The 17,300-nt window shown below is 42.5% G+C and overlaps 1 protein-coding gene across 4 annotated transcripts in view; it reads left to right on the top strand.

The window, feature by feature from the left end:
• Positions 1-206: 206 nt before the first annotated feature.
• LOC109472854 (pancreatic triacylglycerol lipase-like) overlaps positions 207-17,300 on the top strand; it is a 31,982-nt gene continuing 14,888 nt past the window's right edge. Inside the window, exons 1-3 of one of the 4 annotated variants that reach the window (XM_019772714.1) lie at positions 207-604; positions 1,143-1,202; positions 6,624-6,902. In XM_019772714.1, the coding sequence (XP_019628273.1) occupies positions 484-604; positions 1,143-1,202; positions 6,624-6,902 (460 nt within the window). In that variant the 5' untranslated portion in view covers positions 207-483. Of the gene's footprint in view, positions 605-1,142; positions 1,203-3,930; positions 4,340-4,877; positions 4,937-6,621; positions 6,903-17,300 lie in introns of those variants that run through there. The other 3 variants (XM_019772713.1, XM_019772715.1, XM_019772716.1) reach the window with 3 other exon arrangements.

Below are 17,300 nucleotides of genomic sequence, written 5' to 3'. Positions count from 1 at the left end.
ACTACGTTTCATTGTTCTTTTATGTTTGTAATCTGCAATTAGCCCCACGGGCATGAATTTGCAATAAACTTCTTCTGTATTGCATATATATTATAAGTGTGTGTATAGGAGGTATACACTGCAAGTCTGTTGTGGCATTTAGAATGGTTGAACGGGGTCCTTTCTACCGGAAGTGACGTATGACCGGTTACGGTTGAATGACAGGACACACCTTCAATCGGCAAATAGTGTCGTGTCGTGCTATACACTTTAGTTGCCTAATGTAGTCTGTAGCGGTCAAATCTTTCTTTTCATATTCCTACATTTAGGAGTGAAACCCTTTGTGCTGTCTGAGGAAACTTGGATGGCTGCTGATATGAAATGCTGTCGCTGTCAGCTGCCAGGGAAGGTTCTGAGGTAAACAGACCGGTTTGACTGTGCTACAGAACCGGTCTTAGCCACACTCGGAGACACAGGCGACTTCTGCACGAGCCAACATGAGCTATGACGGTCAGGGGAGCTCCGTTTGTGCTCTGGGTTGGCCTTCTACTGTCAGCGCAGCTGCGTCTGGGCGTGAGCACTCAGGAACATGGCCCCTCACAGTCTAAACAAACTACAGGAACAGGTAAGCTCATAAGTAAACAATGACTCAGTCGTCGAAATAAACAACATGGCGCTATCATAAGATGAAATTGTGTTGAATATGGTTAAAAATAACCTATGATAGATTATAGCACATCATGATAGACTACTTACTATAATATGTTGTCTTAGGTAGTACGATTATATTATGGGACTATATATAACGTTATGTATGTACATGTTTTACTTTGTAAAGAACAAGCATTTATAGAATGTCGTAATATATGTATAATCTTGGAATTCTAACAGCACATAAGTAATAAGCTGAGCAAAATCATACACTAATATCACTTACCATTGTCATTTCAATGAATGTTTCGACACACATGTATTAGTGTATATATCTATCGTGTTATCTGCGTATTGTAAAAAAGACATTTGTGGTAGCGAATCTTGTTACTCAAGTCTACCGTAGAAACATCAATGGTTGACGTAGCAATTGCTCCATCTGGCGGAAATGCTATTCACTGCAGAATCGGCATTTTCACCAATCATGATGATCGGTTGAACTTTTCTTTCAGATAACGATGGCTTTTGTGCCAAACAGGAAGACTGCCAAGTTGACGATGAAAAACAAAAAGGTACATATCGTCATGCATGTCATTAAGCTCTCATTGAACCGTATTTGGGTTTGGGGGGGGGTGAGGCCCGCGCCAACTTTTATGTCGGATAACATCAAAACCGCTTGCGTTGGAACAACTAGACTTGGTGACTTTTCATAAAGTGAAACAACTTGATATTAGTAAGATAAGTTTGTGTTGGAATTGTGCTGTGAATTAGATGACGTAAATCTAGTCGGTTATTACACACAGTCAACCACTTCCTGAACTCCCCCCACGCACTGTCCACTTACTCCCACCAGGTGCATGCTGGGTCATCACCCTGTCAATCAAGTAACCAAATCTCCACCCACTCCCTCTGCAACCGTCTCTGCAGGACAAGCACAAATCCAAACGACCCCCCCCCCCCCAAAAAAAAAATCCTCCGAACGCGAACCTAACCCTGACAATATAACTACACTACTACAGGGGTGCCAGAGTATACAGTGCAATTTTACTGAATGCAGTGCAATTTTACTAGTATACAGTGCAATTTTACGGAATACAGTGCNAACAAAAAACGCAAACACAAAAGGTCAGCTCCAGTCACGTAAGAACCCCCTCACGAAGCCCATTTCTGGCCATCGCAATGCGGATCACTAAGACAACCTGCCTGCCAAAAATCGTGAACCACGGACCATGCCTTCAAACTTTATCGTGCATAATCTGCAAAACAGTGCAAAAACGATTCCATTGCCTTCTGTCGAAGGCATATAGTGGCACTGTTCCAATGACACGTGTTTTTCTGTCAACGCCATCTTGTTTCACATAACATAGAATGTGAGATTTTTTCGGTAATGGAGGGATTTTATAAAGGAATTTGTGCCACGTTAATACCCCGCCTTATCCTCGGTGTATATGGTGAGATAATCCCTGGTGAGGTGCGAATACCACCTCATAAACCACGGACTGAGCGTATACACCCCGGGGCGAGGCATTAACCCTTAAGTATGACACGCGTTTGTGTGTGATTCAACGTTAAAACTTTCGTTGCTTGTGATATTTCAAAGTGACGTTTCTGTTGAAAACGATGTCTAAGACTCAACCACGACACCTGGCGGCCACACCGAGTACTTGCAATGAATTATGAGGGGCCCTGACTGACTGAGGGTTGGAAATTAGCAACATCAAATGGGTTTAGAGATATACCACCAAAATGAAATGTAGTCAGATCAGTGTGATCATTAAAGTAACAATGTATAATCATTATAATTACTAGTATGATTTATAATTACTAGAGTGATTTATTGTTTTTGAATAAATGAATGCGGAAGAACTGTGACGGTTGTACTGCCATTTTCTTACTGCTTCAAACGATATTAATTCATTCCATTTTTTTCAATAAGACACCCACTCCCCTCAACCTCTTGGTTGGTCCCCTAAGAAGTGACGTCAACAGATGACGTCACTAAATAAAGGCGTGGCCGAATGTCCCGCGAGTTTTCCGCGTCCTGAATAGATGACCTCGCTGGGGTCAATCAGCCATGTATGGGGTCATGACGCTCAGTAAGGGTCACGTAACCACTACAAGGTCATCATGGGTTGGTATCTAATAGAGATTATTGGGGGCCCGCAAGCCCTTTTCCGTAGAGCGTAATCGGCCGTTTAAACCCTACGTAGAGCGTAGACGGACCGCTCTAATATTTTTGCGTAGAGTGTATTCGGCGTTTTAATTCTACGTAATGCGTTGTAGCCACTTGGAATTTATGGTGAAGCGTAATCGAGAGGTTTCCGAATTCAGCGTAGAGAGTTGTCGGGGCCCCCACCTGCAGGCACTCATTATTGAAACAGTACCTACATACACTGTGTCTGCTCAAAGCAAACCAATGCAATTTCACGGCGGCAAAACTAAGATTGGTTTTTAAGAGTCAACTTTTTCTAGTCAATTAAATCGGCCATGCCCATATCCCATAGCATCTGTAAAGCAAAACTGCAATGTCACTTTACTCCATTTCATTAATGCTGTATATAATTAGGTACTTACATGAAGAATATACCTAGCAGCTTTGGGAATAATCAATAAACAGGTAAATGCATCAGCAGCGGCTGGTTTGGCTTTTTTTATTTCAATCAATAACTCACGCAATAATATGGAAATAGGTGATTCGTTTAGCCCAAATAACAGAAGGGGCCATGGAGGTAAGGTACAATGTAATTGTTAGTTAGGCCACACCAAGTGAATTTTATGGATGACGTCCTTTGGAGACCCTAAATCTAGTGCGAGAGGGAGAAAAAAACAAGAAGGGCCCTAAAAAACAAGATGCCTAGATTAGAAATATACTAAGAGACGACAAATGTTGGGACACAAATTGAATGATGTGAAACAGTGTAACAAGCAAGAAGTCTTTTATTCATCATCAAAACAGCAATAAATCAAGTGGAAGCAGTTGTCGTCCTGTCCTGTTTCCTTCCTTCAATCATATCTTCCCTTATCACACTGTCGTGACTCTTTGGTCTTTTCTAGGAACAGGCCAAAATCAATGCGCGCGCGGACGTCATCCATAAGATTTTCTTGGTGTGGCCTTAGACTTAACATGTAAAGCGATTCTAAAACCTGGCAGCGACAGATGACTATGTATGTTACACGACCGTTATTTGTACATTGCAGTATGTGTATAGAAGGTATACACTGCAAGTCTGCTGTGGCATTAAGGAGGATTGAATGGGGCCCTTTCTACCGGAAGTGACGTATGAGCCGTTACGGTTGAATGACAGGACACACCTTCAATCCACAGTACGGCAAATAGTGTCGTGTCGTGCTATACACTTTAGTTGCCTAATGTAGTATTTAGCGGTCAAATCTTTCTTTTTTAATATTCCTACATTTAGGAGTGAAACCCTTTGTGCTGCTAAGGAAAATGGCTGCTGATATGAAATGCTGACGCTGTCGGCTGCCAGGGAAGGTTCTGAGGTAAACAGACCGGTTTGACTGTGCTACAGAACCGGTCTTAGCGACATCCGGGGACACAGGCGACTTCTGCACGAGCCAACATGAGCTATGACGGTCAGGGGAGCTCCGTTTGTGCTCTGGGGGTGCCTTCTACTGTCAGCGCAGCTGCGTCTGGGCGTGAGCACTCAGAAACATGGCCCCTCACAGTCTAAACAGACTACAGGAACAGGTAAGCTCATAAGTAAACAATGACTCAGTCGTCGAAATAAATAACATGACGCTGTCATAAGCTTAAGTTGTGCAGAAAATGGTTATAAATAACCTATGATAGATTATAGCACACCATGATAGACTACTTACTATAATATGTTGTCTTAGGTAGTACGATTATATTATGGGACTATATATAACGTTATTTATGTACATGTTTTACTTTGTAAACAACAAGCATTTATAGAATGTCGTAATATATGTATAATCTTGGAATTCTAACAGCACATAAGTAATAAGCTGAGCAAAATCATACACTAATATCACTTACCATTGTCATTTCAATGAATGTTTTGACACACATGTATTAGTGTATATATCTATCGTGTTATCTGCGTATTGAAAAAAAGACATTTGTGGTAGCGACTCTGGTTACTCAAGTCTACCGTAGAAACATCAATGGTTGACGTAGCAATTGCTCCATCTGGCGGAAATGCTATTCACTGCAGAATCGGCATTTTCACCAATCATGATGATCGGTTGAACTTTTCTTTCAGATAACGATGGCTTTTGTGCCAAACAGGAAGACTGCCAAGTTGACGATGAAAAACAAAAGGTACATATCGTCATGCATGTCATTAAGCTCTCATTGAACCATATTTGGGGGGGGGGGGTGAGGCCCGCGCCAACTTTTTTGTGGGATAAGGCCACACAGACTTATTTTTATGGATGACATCCTCTGAAGACCCCCAAACTAGTGCGCGCGGGCGAATAGAAAAAAATTCCGGCCAAAAATAAAAATGTTACTAAACCACAGGAATACACAGCTGGTATTGTGAATTTACGGCAGTACATAACGACATATACGACAGGCCGGCACATGCTGGCTTTTTGCGGAATTTATGAATCGGCACTGTACGTATGTACTGAATTCTTGAGTCGTGCAGCCTGGGTGCCGTCCTCCAAAATTACCACAGGCTCCGTATTGTCACTAGCTACCATGGACTATCCAGGCCTAGAGCCAGGCTTGGGCCTCGGAGGGAGGACGTAATCTTTTTTTTTTTTTTGAGAACAGGCAAAAATCAATGCGCGCGCGGATGTCATCCATAAAATTAAATCGGTGTGGCCTAACATCAAAACCGTTTACGCTGGAACAACTAGACTTGGTGACTTTTCATAAAGTGAAACAACTTGATATTAGTGAGATAAGTTTGTGTTGGAACTGTGTTGTGAATTAGATGACGTAAATCTAGTCGGTTATTACACACAGTCAACCACTTCCTGAATCCCCCCACGCACTGTCCACTTAATCCCACCAGGTGCGTGCTGGGTCATCTCCCTGTCAATCAAGTAAGCAAATCTCCACCCACTCCCTCTGCAACCGTCTCTGCAGGACAAGCACAAATCCACCCCCCCCCCAAAAAAATTGTCCGAACGCGAACCTAACCCTGAAAATATAACTACACTACTACAGGGGTGCCAAAGTATACAGTGCAACTTTACGGAATATAGTGCAATTTTACTAGTATACAGTGCAATTTTACTGAATACAATGATGCCACATGCCCTGTGTAGTGCTTTAGCTAAAGGTCTATCTACGAGAACGGTCCAAATTCGCTCGAAAAACCGTCAGCGGGGTCCACCATCTTGAAAGTCCCGGGAAGCTGAGTCCAGTTCACGTCACTAGTAAAATTACACTGTATACTAATACGATTGTACTGTATTCCGTAAAATTGCACTGTATACTAATACGATTGTACTGTATTCCGTAAAATTGCACTGTATACTAATACGATTGTACTGTATTCCGTAAAATTGCACTGTATACTAATACGATTGTACTGTATTCCGTAAAATTGCACTGTATACTAATACGATTGCACTGTATTCCGTAAAATTGCACTGTATACTAATACGATTGCACTGTATTCCGTAAAATTGCTCTGTATACTAGTAAAATAACACTATGTTCCGTAAAATTGCACAGTAAACTCTGGCACCCCTGTAGTAGGAAATCTTACGCCATAGATTTTTTGTAATCATTTTTAATTCACCAATTGCAATTTCACACTTCCCATAATGTAAAGATTACGGATATGGATGGGATATGACGTAAGAAGGGGATATACGGAAATAATTCAAAACAATATACTAGTAGTTGATCAGTTTGTCGATAGAACTGTTGGAAATATTACATCGAGGAAGGGGGAAGGGAGTTGGTCATACGTCATATCCGTGATCTTTACTTGGAATAATGGGAAGTGTGAAATTGGTGAATACCAAATTTTACTTTTTACCAACAGGTAGATCTGAACCTCAGGGACAAAATGGCGGATTCTTCCCAAACCTGCCGAAGCCGCCCAGACTGCCGACGCCGGCAGAGATTCTACAGAAGCTGCCTGACGGTCCGCCCCAGCTCCCGGACCTGTCCACAGTCATGGATAAGCTACCTAAAGCCACAGAACTGTTGAAAAAACTGCCGAAAGCACGAGAGGTTCTGAAGAAAGTGCCGAAATTGCCCGATTTCCCTGACCCTCCAAGTCTGAAGAAATTCGTAACAGCCAAGCTTAAGTTTGCTCCAGGTTAGTGTTTGTTTTCTTGTATTTGTTGAGGCCTTTCTGTCCCTGGTCTTCAACATTACTTACGAACGTATTACGCCCTAATTATCTTCGCCAAGAAGGTTATGTTTTCAAAGGCGTTCGTGTGTGTGACTGCGTCTGTCTGTCTGTAAACACGATAACTTGAGAAGGCTTAAATAGATGGTAGGTATTAGGTCTTCATTTGCATAGTTTATGAGGAAATGATAGAATGGCTTTCTTTGTTAAGATAAGGCTCTCTTTTGGTGGAGAATATGATCAACTGATATAATTTATGGAAATGAGGATCCTATTTGCATAATCAGGAGGAATAATCTTTTGGCGAAGGTATGAGATCGTGGAACTCTAGTATTTATTTTTATTAAATGAGATTTGTGAAAGCATTGACAACATATAATTAAAAACACGTGGCCAAATATCTTGGTGCAATATTTATTCACTTCCTACCATAGGTTTACAATTCACAAGCAAGTCTTCTGCAGTCAGTCTGTGGAAAGTTTTCAATATATTGTTTTCGTTTGTCACGTCGTCATGCCTGCACTTCCACCGCTAGGAGGCGCCACTAACACGTGAGACAGAAACGCGTCATACAGGCCAGCTGCGCCCCCTTGCGGTTTCAACCGTTCATCTGTGTTGGAAATCATCACATTTTATATTATCAGACGTTGAGACACATTACAGTGTTGAAAAATGACTTTGTAATGTTAGTATTATGAGTCTCTTATATTCTGGAGTAATCTCATGTCAATTTATTTCAAACATTAAGTCGATAGTAATCAAAACGGCTTGGTATTTCTGGTTAAACATCGCTTAATAGGTATTTTATCTTAAGTATATGAGGACCAGTATAGACAAAAGCAAGTGACAGACAGACCGGCACTTTTTGGTAAATTTTGCACTGAGAGGCAAGAATGATTAAATTCTGTAGGTCTGTTTATGGCTGATGCATAATATTTATAATGATGATAATAATAATTACTATGATCACTATTCATGTGTTACGTTGCTCCTGCCCCTCCCAATGTTGTTTCTGGAGAGGCCCTTTTACCGCACAGCAGCCTTGTTTTTAAAAAGTGAATTTTGCGTGATATTTTTTACAATTTCAAAAGTTGATCACTTTTATAAGCACAGGTGCATATTTCTGCTTGTAAGCTGTAGAACTGTAATGGATGAAGTTGACTTAGTTCATATTGAAGAAGTTGTTTTTTTCCTCATGTGGAACTCACAATTCTAATGTGCTTAACATTACATGTACAATACTGAACCTACTCATAAAAACGACAATTTCTGTATCAAAAGATCACGGCAATTTTCCTGGGTGCAGGATTCAGAAGCATTAAATAGCACATTTTATTTGAGAGCGAGAGAATGAGAGAGCGGGAGGGAGAGGGAGAGAGATCTAGAGAGAGAGAGTGTGTGTGTGTGTGTGTGTGTGCGCGTGTGTGTATGTGTACGTGTGTTTGTGCGTGTGTACGTGTGTACGTGTGTGTACGTGTGTGTGTTTGTGTACGTGTGTGCATATGTGTTTGTGTACGTGTGTGTGTGTGTGCGTGTGTGTGTGTGTGTGTGTGTGTGTGTGTGTGTGTGTGTGTGTGTGTGTGTGTGCGTGTGTGTGTGTGTACATGCAGACGTTTTTAATAGTTGATAAAAAACTACTGCCTTCCCTCAGTAGAAGTGGAGGTACATGTATTTCACAATAGATACAGGCATGTAGAAAGACAGGTCGGTTGGGGTCTCAGTTGGTGGCATCTAAATACTTCACCCATGCTTGGTGGAACGTGTGTAGCGTTTTTATTTTCAGGGCCAGAAAATGAAACCTCCGCGTTGAAAACTACCTCTGGCTGGTAAAAAAACATTGTGTCGGGAACAGGAATAGATTGCTTAACTCTTCCCCTGGGCCTATATGTTGTTACATAACCAACTCTTTCAGTGGGTACCTAACCTGCTCAATAACGTACACTCCCTAGATACTGTACCGACGACGGTTTGCCCTGTTTGTAGACATAGATACCCCTATGTTACAGTCTTTTCCGTCCTTCTCATACTTTTCCAAGACAGATTTTGCAGTCGGGTGATGCAGGGCTTGTGCGTGTAGATATGCCATGTTCCGTCGTGTCCTTGAGGGTGTGTGTATGTGTGCAGCCTGGTACTTCACGTTTGCCTGCTGTCTGCTTGCCAATGCAGGGGGATTATTATTATACAGACCACTCCTGGACATTAGGGCTCCCCGCGTTCTACCATACCTACCAGCGAAGACCCTAACCCTGTCCCTACCCGCTACACACACGCCATACGATCTAACGTTTGCCTTCCTCTGCCGTGTATGTATCTGTGGGAGTGATCTAGTACGAGGGACGGTGTTGTAGGGTAGATGTTTGCCGCCCTGTCGGGTTTGTGAAGGAAGGGCCACGTTAGCGGCAGCGGCGTAGAAAGTCACTACTTCGTCTGGGTACGCCTCAGTCCGTGTGTTCACGTAGTCGGTGTAGTACTCGTCTGGGATTTCCCAGTAAGGATTCTGCCCCCCAGGCCGTGTGTTGTAGTAGTTGTAGTACGCGTCTGGGATCTCGTCGTACTGGTGCAGGTCACTTTCAGCGGTCTGTGTGGCCGCATCAGTCGCGCTGACGGGGCTCCCATTGACCGGGGCGTTCTCGCCACCTGCCCCGCCGAGTACCCAGCGATTCAGGGGGACGACAGGTGGCGGAGGTCGGTTGTCCTGCCGCGACGGACGGCGCTGATTTCTGATAACACAGACTACTAGCAGTGCTACAAGCTCTACCCCTACTACAGCTAACACTGAGGCTATCCCTGTGGTGATCCCCACATACTCGTACATGCACGCGCATTGCTCCTTCCCCGGTCGCGCCCTCATAGTTCTATTTCCTGTCAGTTTCGTCTGATTCCTAGCGACCTCAGTTGTCAGGGTGGTAGGTTTTATTGTGGACAGTTGGGTCATCTTTACTGTTGTGTCACCAGGAGTGCTGGGCACGGTCTTTGTGGTCTTTTCCACACACACGGTGTCATCAGGAGTGCCAGACACGGGCGCGGTGAAGACATGTCGGTAGGTTTCCCCCCGAGCGTCCACATGACAAGTCACGTTTATCATTTCTTCATGACCAAAGGTGCTGATATTTTTGTTGTGGACATCAGTATAGGACATAATTCTGTTCACACTATCGGCTATGATGTCCGATACAACTACAGCAAAGGTTTGGGGCAGGGAGTCTAGACCCGTAGGAACTATATGTAGTGCAGTGTCTCCCCCCAATGCTACTTTTACGCCTGTAGAAGTTCCCCAAGCCTGTGTGCACAAGTGGGTGATGTTTGAATCGTGTCTCTCTGTTTCTGTGCTGACTGAAATGGCCACAAATGGCAGGGTATACTTAATCTGGTTTGTTGTGATGAACTTGCGTTTTTCCCCAAGCTGGTAGCATAGACTGATCTGCTCCAGGTCGGACGGAAGTAGGTGTGAGGTATTGTAGTGTGTGTGAACGTGATATTGTGCTAGTTTAGGACCTTTAAAGATACAGAAAAGCATCTGGTTAACCCTAACTGCAACTTTTACGCCTGAGAATCGGTAGTAAGAATAATCAAGTCGCCAGGTCAGTACCAAAGGAGCAGAGTTACCGAGAATAAGCAATCTATTCCCGCCCAGTGCCAGCTTTTCTAACTTTAGCCCGCTCATAGTCTCCCAGGACACACACGTTAACTCATTTCGGCTCAAGTCTAGCCGGCTGAGCCTTTTCAGTGACTTGAATGCCTGGGGGTGAATGCTCTTGATAGAATTTGATCTCAAAGACAGTTGGGTTAATTCCAGATTGTGAAACCAAGATGGCTCGACACTTTGCAATGCGTTATTGTCAAGTAGCAATGTTAACAGGGCAGTGAGCTTTTGGAAGCAGGCTGAATCCATGCTGCTTATATCATTGTGGGAGAAGGACAGAGTCCGCAACAAGTGTGGAGATTTTAACCATTCGAACCAGGCTCGTTTCACGTGAGTCAAGTTGTTGGAATCGAGCTGCAAGGAACTCAATCTAGGAAACGCGGCCAAAGTGTCCTGTTCTAAATCTGTGATCCCACATTCCACCAAAGCAAGGATATCGATCGTTAATGAAGGAGGGAGCCGTAGTTTCTGAACTGAGAGGAACCCAAATGTGAACCCCCTAACCGCCACGGTACCTTTACGTTTAGGGGGAAGGCAAAGCGCAGTTGGTCGGGAGGAGTTCTTCCCGCTACCCGCAGGCTGTGGCTGTAGCTCCGCGGGACAAAAGACACAGGTACCCCGTGTACGCAGACCCAGACCATGAGATTTACGAAAAGGGACGCAGTCTGTCCATTGATCAGTGTGCTTGCACCCAGGAAAACATGCCGGATCTAACCCTAAACATACAACTACGATAGCGAGAACAATGACAATCGTCGGTGCTACTTTGAACATATTCAACGATCACTATGTTTTAACACCCAACAAGTAATGACTAGACTTAATACAAAGCCCTTTTCTCTAGTTTTGTTGTCTGCGAAGGCCGCTTTGATTTTACCCTCTTTCGGGGTGGGTGTGCAACAGGCCGGCTGTCTCACCTGAAAAATGAACGGGAATCATTGTAATCTTTTTGTCTTATATGCAGGTGATATACGAGATACTCTATCTATCGCCGGTATAGCACAATGGAAATGGCCAGGATAGCAGACAAGCTTATAGGCATCCAGTGCAGTTTTTAAGGCTTTGAACCAGATTTTTCAAAGTCAATACTCTAATCACTTCTCTAAATACTAAGTTGAAACAACACTGTCCCAATGTATATCGACATTCGTGGAGCAAAAATGCCCAAAATTCTGACGAAAAACGGTTACTGGAAGGACCTGGATTGATTTTTAGGGTTACTAATCTTGGGGCGTGTTTCTGCAGTTTTAAATACCTAAAGTATGAAATACTGATTCAAATGCGCTATTGTGGGATAGTATGTGTCAACATCATACAGATGGCTTTATTTAGAATACTTCCAGTTTTGCCGCCCTGAAATTGCATTGGACAGACTTACCCTAGTCAGCGGTTTCGTCCTACCCCGGTCCGCGGCCTCCGTAGTGCTCGGTCCCGGCGTACCCCGCTCCTCCACCCCGGCAGTCGTCCGGAGGTTTGGCCGGTGGGTGGCCGAATGGCGGGACGTCACCCCACTGTAAAAAAAGTGGCATATCAATAATTAGCTCTTATAATTAGCTCTCATGCAAAAAAGCATTATCATCATCTTATTTGTTTGTTTGTTTGTTTATTTCGATCCCCATTAGTGCTTAAAAGCACTATTCTTCATGGGGTCAATAAAATGAAGCATAAATAACAAAACTTGTACATAATGATGATCACAAAATAATAAAGTAAGTTCAGAATCAATAGGAGAGGTCAGAGGTCAACCTAAAAAAAGCACAGAATAATCTGAACATAATCCAGCGTTGTACGTAAACAACAAAGGTGCCCACAAAATTAACAAAGGTATAAATAACATAAATAACTGAATAGAACATAATGTCCAACTGATCATAATTCCAAAGATAAATATAACAAATTGATCAGCCATATAAATAACTGAAAGGTAGCAGCAGAGACAAAATAACTTAAACAAAATCAAATAAAACATTCTATACAATAAGAGATCAGGTGTAGCTTATGCTTGGTACCACCATAGGCTCAATGGTGAGGATTTGCTTTGAGTCATAGCCCAATTTCTTATTCTTGTTTTGAATACAGCACAGTCGGTTGTGATTAAGGTAGTGTGTTATACGCTTTTGTGCATCTGTAGAGAAATGATCTAGTCATCAGGGCTTTGGTTCACCATAACTTGGTTACGTTTCAAAAGGTTTAAAAGAAAGAAATAACCTTTGAGCGTAATTGTTCTTAGAATTTGTACTGTTGAGCCAAGGACGTTCTATCACTTGGAGAACATCCTTGGTTGAACAAGCAAATTTTAATATTGTATGATCACAACTGTAAATGTATAATTAGTTTATAGACTGATGCTTCTGTAAATAGCCTCACAATTCAGCCCTCCGCCTCCATGGCTACCAGGAGGCATGAATATCTTTTGCTAAGATGTAATAAACCAGTCAACTACTACTACTTCTTCTTCTCTTCTTGGCTAGGCTTCGTTTCCGAAGAAAATATTGTATAAACTTCATGCAAAAAACGAATCGAAGACTACACAAGATTTGAAGTGATCGTCACATTGCCTCACGTGTACGTTTAGCAGCATTAAAAATGGCGTATTGTTTGATTAATAAAATGTCTAACATTGTCAGAAAGAAAAAAAAAACTGTTTTGCCATTACCCCGTACATTCATATTTTACGATGCGGCCACATTCCGTAGAATTTCCTTGCAGGATGCGATAGAATTAACCGTACGTCAACAATGACTAAGGCATCCTTTCCCGTAAAAACACAGCTGAATTTTGTTACATGGCACATGCACGACTATCCTAAGAATGCTCTCAATTTGCGATCACACGACGCATGTAAACAGTCACTTTCAAAGAGCAAAGAATAGAGCAGGCCAATACAAGGAATACTTCAACTTAGCTAAGATACCGTGGCCGACAGGCACAAATTATAACGCTGTTGAAGTATAACATCTAGGGGCTTTGATGTATATATAATTAGGGTCAGAAAGTAACACCTAATGACTTTTTTTATCTTTTCCGACCCCTTTATGCAAAATCCCTAGATGCTATACGACAGTGTTACAATACTTTGTACCTGTCGGCCACGGTACTGAAGAGTACGTTATGAGCGGGGTGAGAAGGTAATAGTTACCGGCGGCGGGGGACGCTGGTCCCAACCACCTGTTCCCGAGCGTACGGCAGATGGGCTGCGTGCCGGCAGCAACAGCCCGGAAAACGGCCAGCAGTCGCTGAAAATAGTTAAGGAACAAAAATTAGTTCAGCCCACTTAGCCACGTTCAATCTACCCATGTTAGAATGGAGACTGAGATGCGACGTAAGACTAAATAATGTGTATGTACTAGGCTTGTGTCCAAAATAGAATCACACTTTTATTAGTTGGGAAAGTCGCATATGCATACATCCAATTCAATTTCAGGCGGAAAAATAAGAAAAATTATGGATGAGAAAATCTGATGTTGATATTTACTGTACGCTCTCATTTCATACCTGAAACATTTGACAAGCTACGTGATGAGTCCGATATTTTTGGTACCGCCAATAAATAGCTAGAACCAGCATACAAAACAAAACAAAGCAACCCCGTCATTTTTTTGCCTTACAAATATCAGTATGCTATGGAATAGGGTTATTTCAACTTACTACAGTAAAAGAATAACCAGAAAATCTAGATTAAAATGTCCTGAATTGCTTTGGGTGCGTGTATCATTGTCGACGGCTTGCTTACTTCGTACCCTCGATGAAATGTGAAATCCTACCACACAAAACAAAATCGTACGCCGAGTGTGATCAACTGTTCTAGCTTACCGGTGGATCAGACGGCGGCGGTTGTCCGTCCTCATTTTTGCATCTTGTGTTGGCTGGGCGGGAAAACAGGCAAGTAGTCGTCTCTGCTCTCTCCTCGGCAGATCTCTGATTTTGTTCTGAACAAGCGGTCCTCACTTCTCGGTCTGTAGCCATGGTAACGGCTATCCAGCCGTCAGTCACACGGTGTGCTATGTCGCGTACGCGGTGGGAAAGTTTGGCATTCGTTTGAGAAAATTCTTCACAAGACTGACAGGACGTTACCGGTGTATTTCTTAATCAGGCGGCTTTTTGTACGTAGTTTGATGTTAATTCATGAGGGACCAAAGGAGACTGAGGGATGGAGAGAGAATATTATGAACATTCTTGTGTGAGTCCCAACTACCTCCAGAGACTAGGGTTGGGAGTCTGTCGTGAGTAAGGTTGGATGTGGTTGGCAGTTGGTCTGCAAGGTTGGCTACTAGTACTTGTCGAATGCGTCAGCCTATGTTTCAACGCACACGCAAACACGCACGCGCAAACACACACACACACACACACACACACACACACACACACACACACACACACACACACACACATACACACATACACCCCCCCCCTCACACACACACAAATTCGAGAAAAATTCAACTCAAATTTGATTCAATTCGCGTAGAAACGCAGGCGTAACCCAAATCTGGTCAGACTGCACCCGAACTTCAGCCAACCTTGGTTGGTTTGTGGTCGAGGGGAATTCGAAGTTGCTGAATGTGTGACAGGGGCTTCAGCTACATACTGGTGTTCGGCACAAGGATACTTAAACATACCCTCAAAACAGAGGTTGATGGGGAAAGAATATCGTTACCTTTTTATAACATTATATCCCCCGTTTTGTGTTGCTACCCCCACATGAAAATACGGGCCATATATACAAAGGTAACGATCTTCCCCCATTAACCTCTGCTTGGAGAGTAACGCAAACAGTTTTCCACTCAGTCAGACTATTACAACTTGATTAAACAGAAGAATCTCAGTGCGGAACAAATTTCGCGCCAAAGCATGAATGGCTTGTTCACCAGGAATTCACCAGTCGAGCATCAGAGAACTTTAATCTCAGCAGAAAATGGTGAAAATGCCTGGTGTAAACGGGTGTTATTAAAGACGTAATTGTCTGGATTACGTCAAGAAGGTTATCTTTTAATCGGCGTTCGTCTGTCTGTCTGTAAACACGATAACTTGAGAAGGCTTAAATGGATTGTCTTCATATTTGGTATATGGGTAGGTCTTGTTGAGACCTCGAGAAGATTGCATTCTGGGCCCCCTAGCGGCTTGTTGTGGTACTGCAGCGGAACGTCCGGTTTTGATATCTCATGATCTAGACATGCAAGGGGCACGAAATTTGAGTGGTAGGGGAAGAAGTGACGTAAGTCTTTGCCGTCTAGCGGCTTGCTCAGAAACTGCAGAGGCGTTTCTTTAAAATATACAAAAGAGGATAACTTGAGAACCGGTTAACGGATTGTCGTGATTTTTGGTATGTAGGTAGCTTCAGTGACGCATGACATAATTATGCGATAAGCATGCAAATCTGGATGTAATTTGCATAATTACGTCTGTGTGTGTGTGTAGCTGTAAACACGATAACTCGAGAAGGCTTTGATAGCTTGTCTTCATATTTGGTATATGGGTAGATCTTGTTGAGACCTCGAGAAGATTATATTTTGGGACCCCTGGCAGCTTGTTGATATCTCATGATCTAGACATGCTAGGGGTACGAGATTTGAGTGGTAGGTAGCTCTTGTGCTGGGAAAAAAAGTGACGTAAGCCTGGTCCTTCTAGCGGCTTGCGCAGAAAAAGCAGGGCGCGTTTCTTTAAAAATATACAAAATAGGATAACTCAAGAACCGGTTAGCGGATCGTCGTGATTTTTAGTATGTAGGTAGCTTAAGTGATGCTTGACATGATTATGCGACAGTTATGCAAATCTGGGTGCAATTTGCATAATTTATGAGGAAATTTTATAAATCAGCTGCATTACATTATAGGACTATTCAAGCTTGTTACATATGTGATTGAGAACGAGAGAAACACAGGCAGATATTGATTATGTAAATTAACACTTAATTTGCATAATTAATGAGAAAGTGTTATAGTTCCATCATGGTTACTGCCTGGAATTTCATACTTGGTTTATTTGAAAGGACCCAAGGAATCTCAGATCACTTGCAGATCAAATGGCGCAATGACTACACTGACCAACTTCATGTTCTGCAATGGTCTGCTAGTATAAATCTGACAAAAGCCATATAAAGGTGGAGACGTTTTTGTTGATTAACTATTGCAATAACTATCAGTACGAACAACCCTCCAACCCTGGATAGTTTAAGTTCTTGTCAAAATACGTCATACAGTCTCTTTTCTTCTAATAAATTCACGTAAGGCCACAGCAAGTAATCTTATGGATGACATCAGCGCGCGGATTAATTTTTGCCTGATTTTGGAACAAACAAAAAAAAAAGAAATTTTGTTGCCCCCTGACAATGGTCAACATGCCGAAAATATACTGCCTTAGTCATGCCCAAATGTGGATGGCAGATAAATATGAAGAGAGAAGACAAGCCAAGACAAGGCTCTGGTTCAATGTTTTGTCTTTTACTTTCATGTATTTCATTCCGTTCATATGTGATGGTGGCAGTGTATATGTGATCTTCCCACTGAATCAAAACCATTTGTACAATGACTGAAAACTTTTATTTTTCAAAGCTGTTTCAATGAGAAGTAGATTATGTTGGCAGTAAACTTAGTACAATATAGGTATCATTTCTTTTTTATCAAAATGTACATGATGTCAAAATTTGAAAATGCAGGAATCTTGCTTTCATTTGGGCCGCCTTGTTTTATTCGTCCTGTTGCATTAGATTTGGACTCTGCGGT

This window comes from Branchiostoma belcheri, unplaced genomic scaffold, assembly GCF_001625305.1.
Source record: "Branchiostoma belcheri isolate BF01 breed outbred unplaced genomic scaffold, Haploidv18h27 scaffold286, whole genome shotgun sequence".
Lineage (NCBI taxonomy): Eukaryota > Metazoa > Chordata > Leptocardii > Amphioxiformes > Branchiostomatidae > Branchiostoma > Branchiostoma belcheri.
This window is presented reverse-complemented; position numbering and strand designations above follow the sequence as displayed.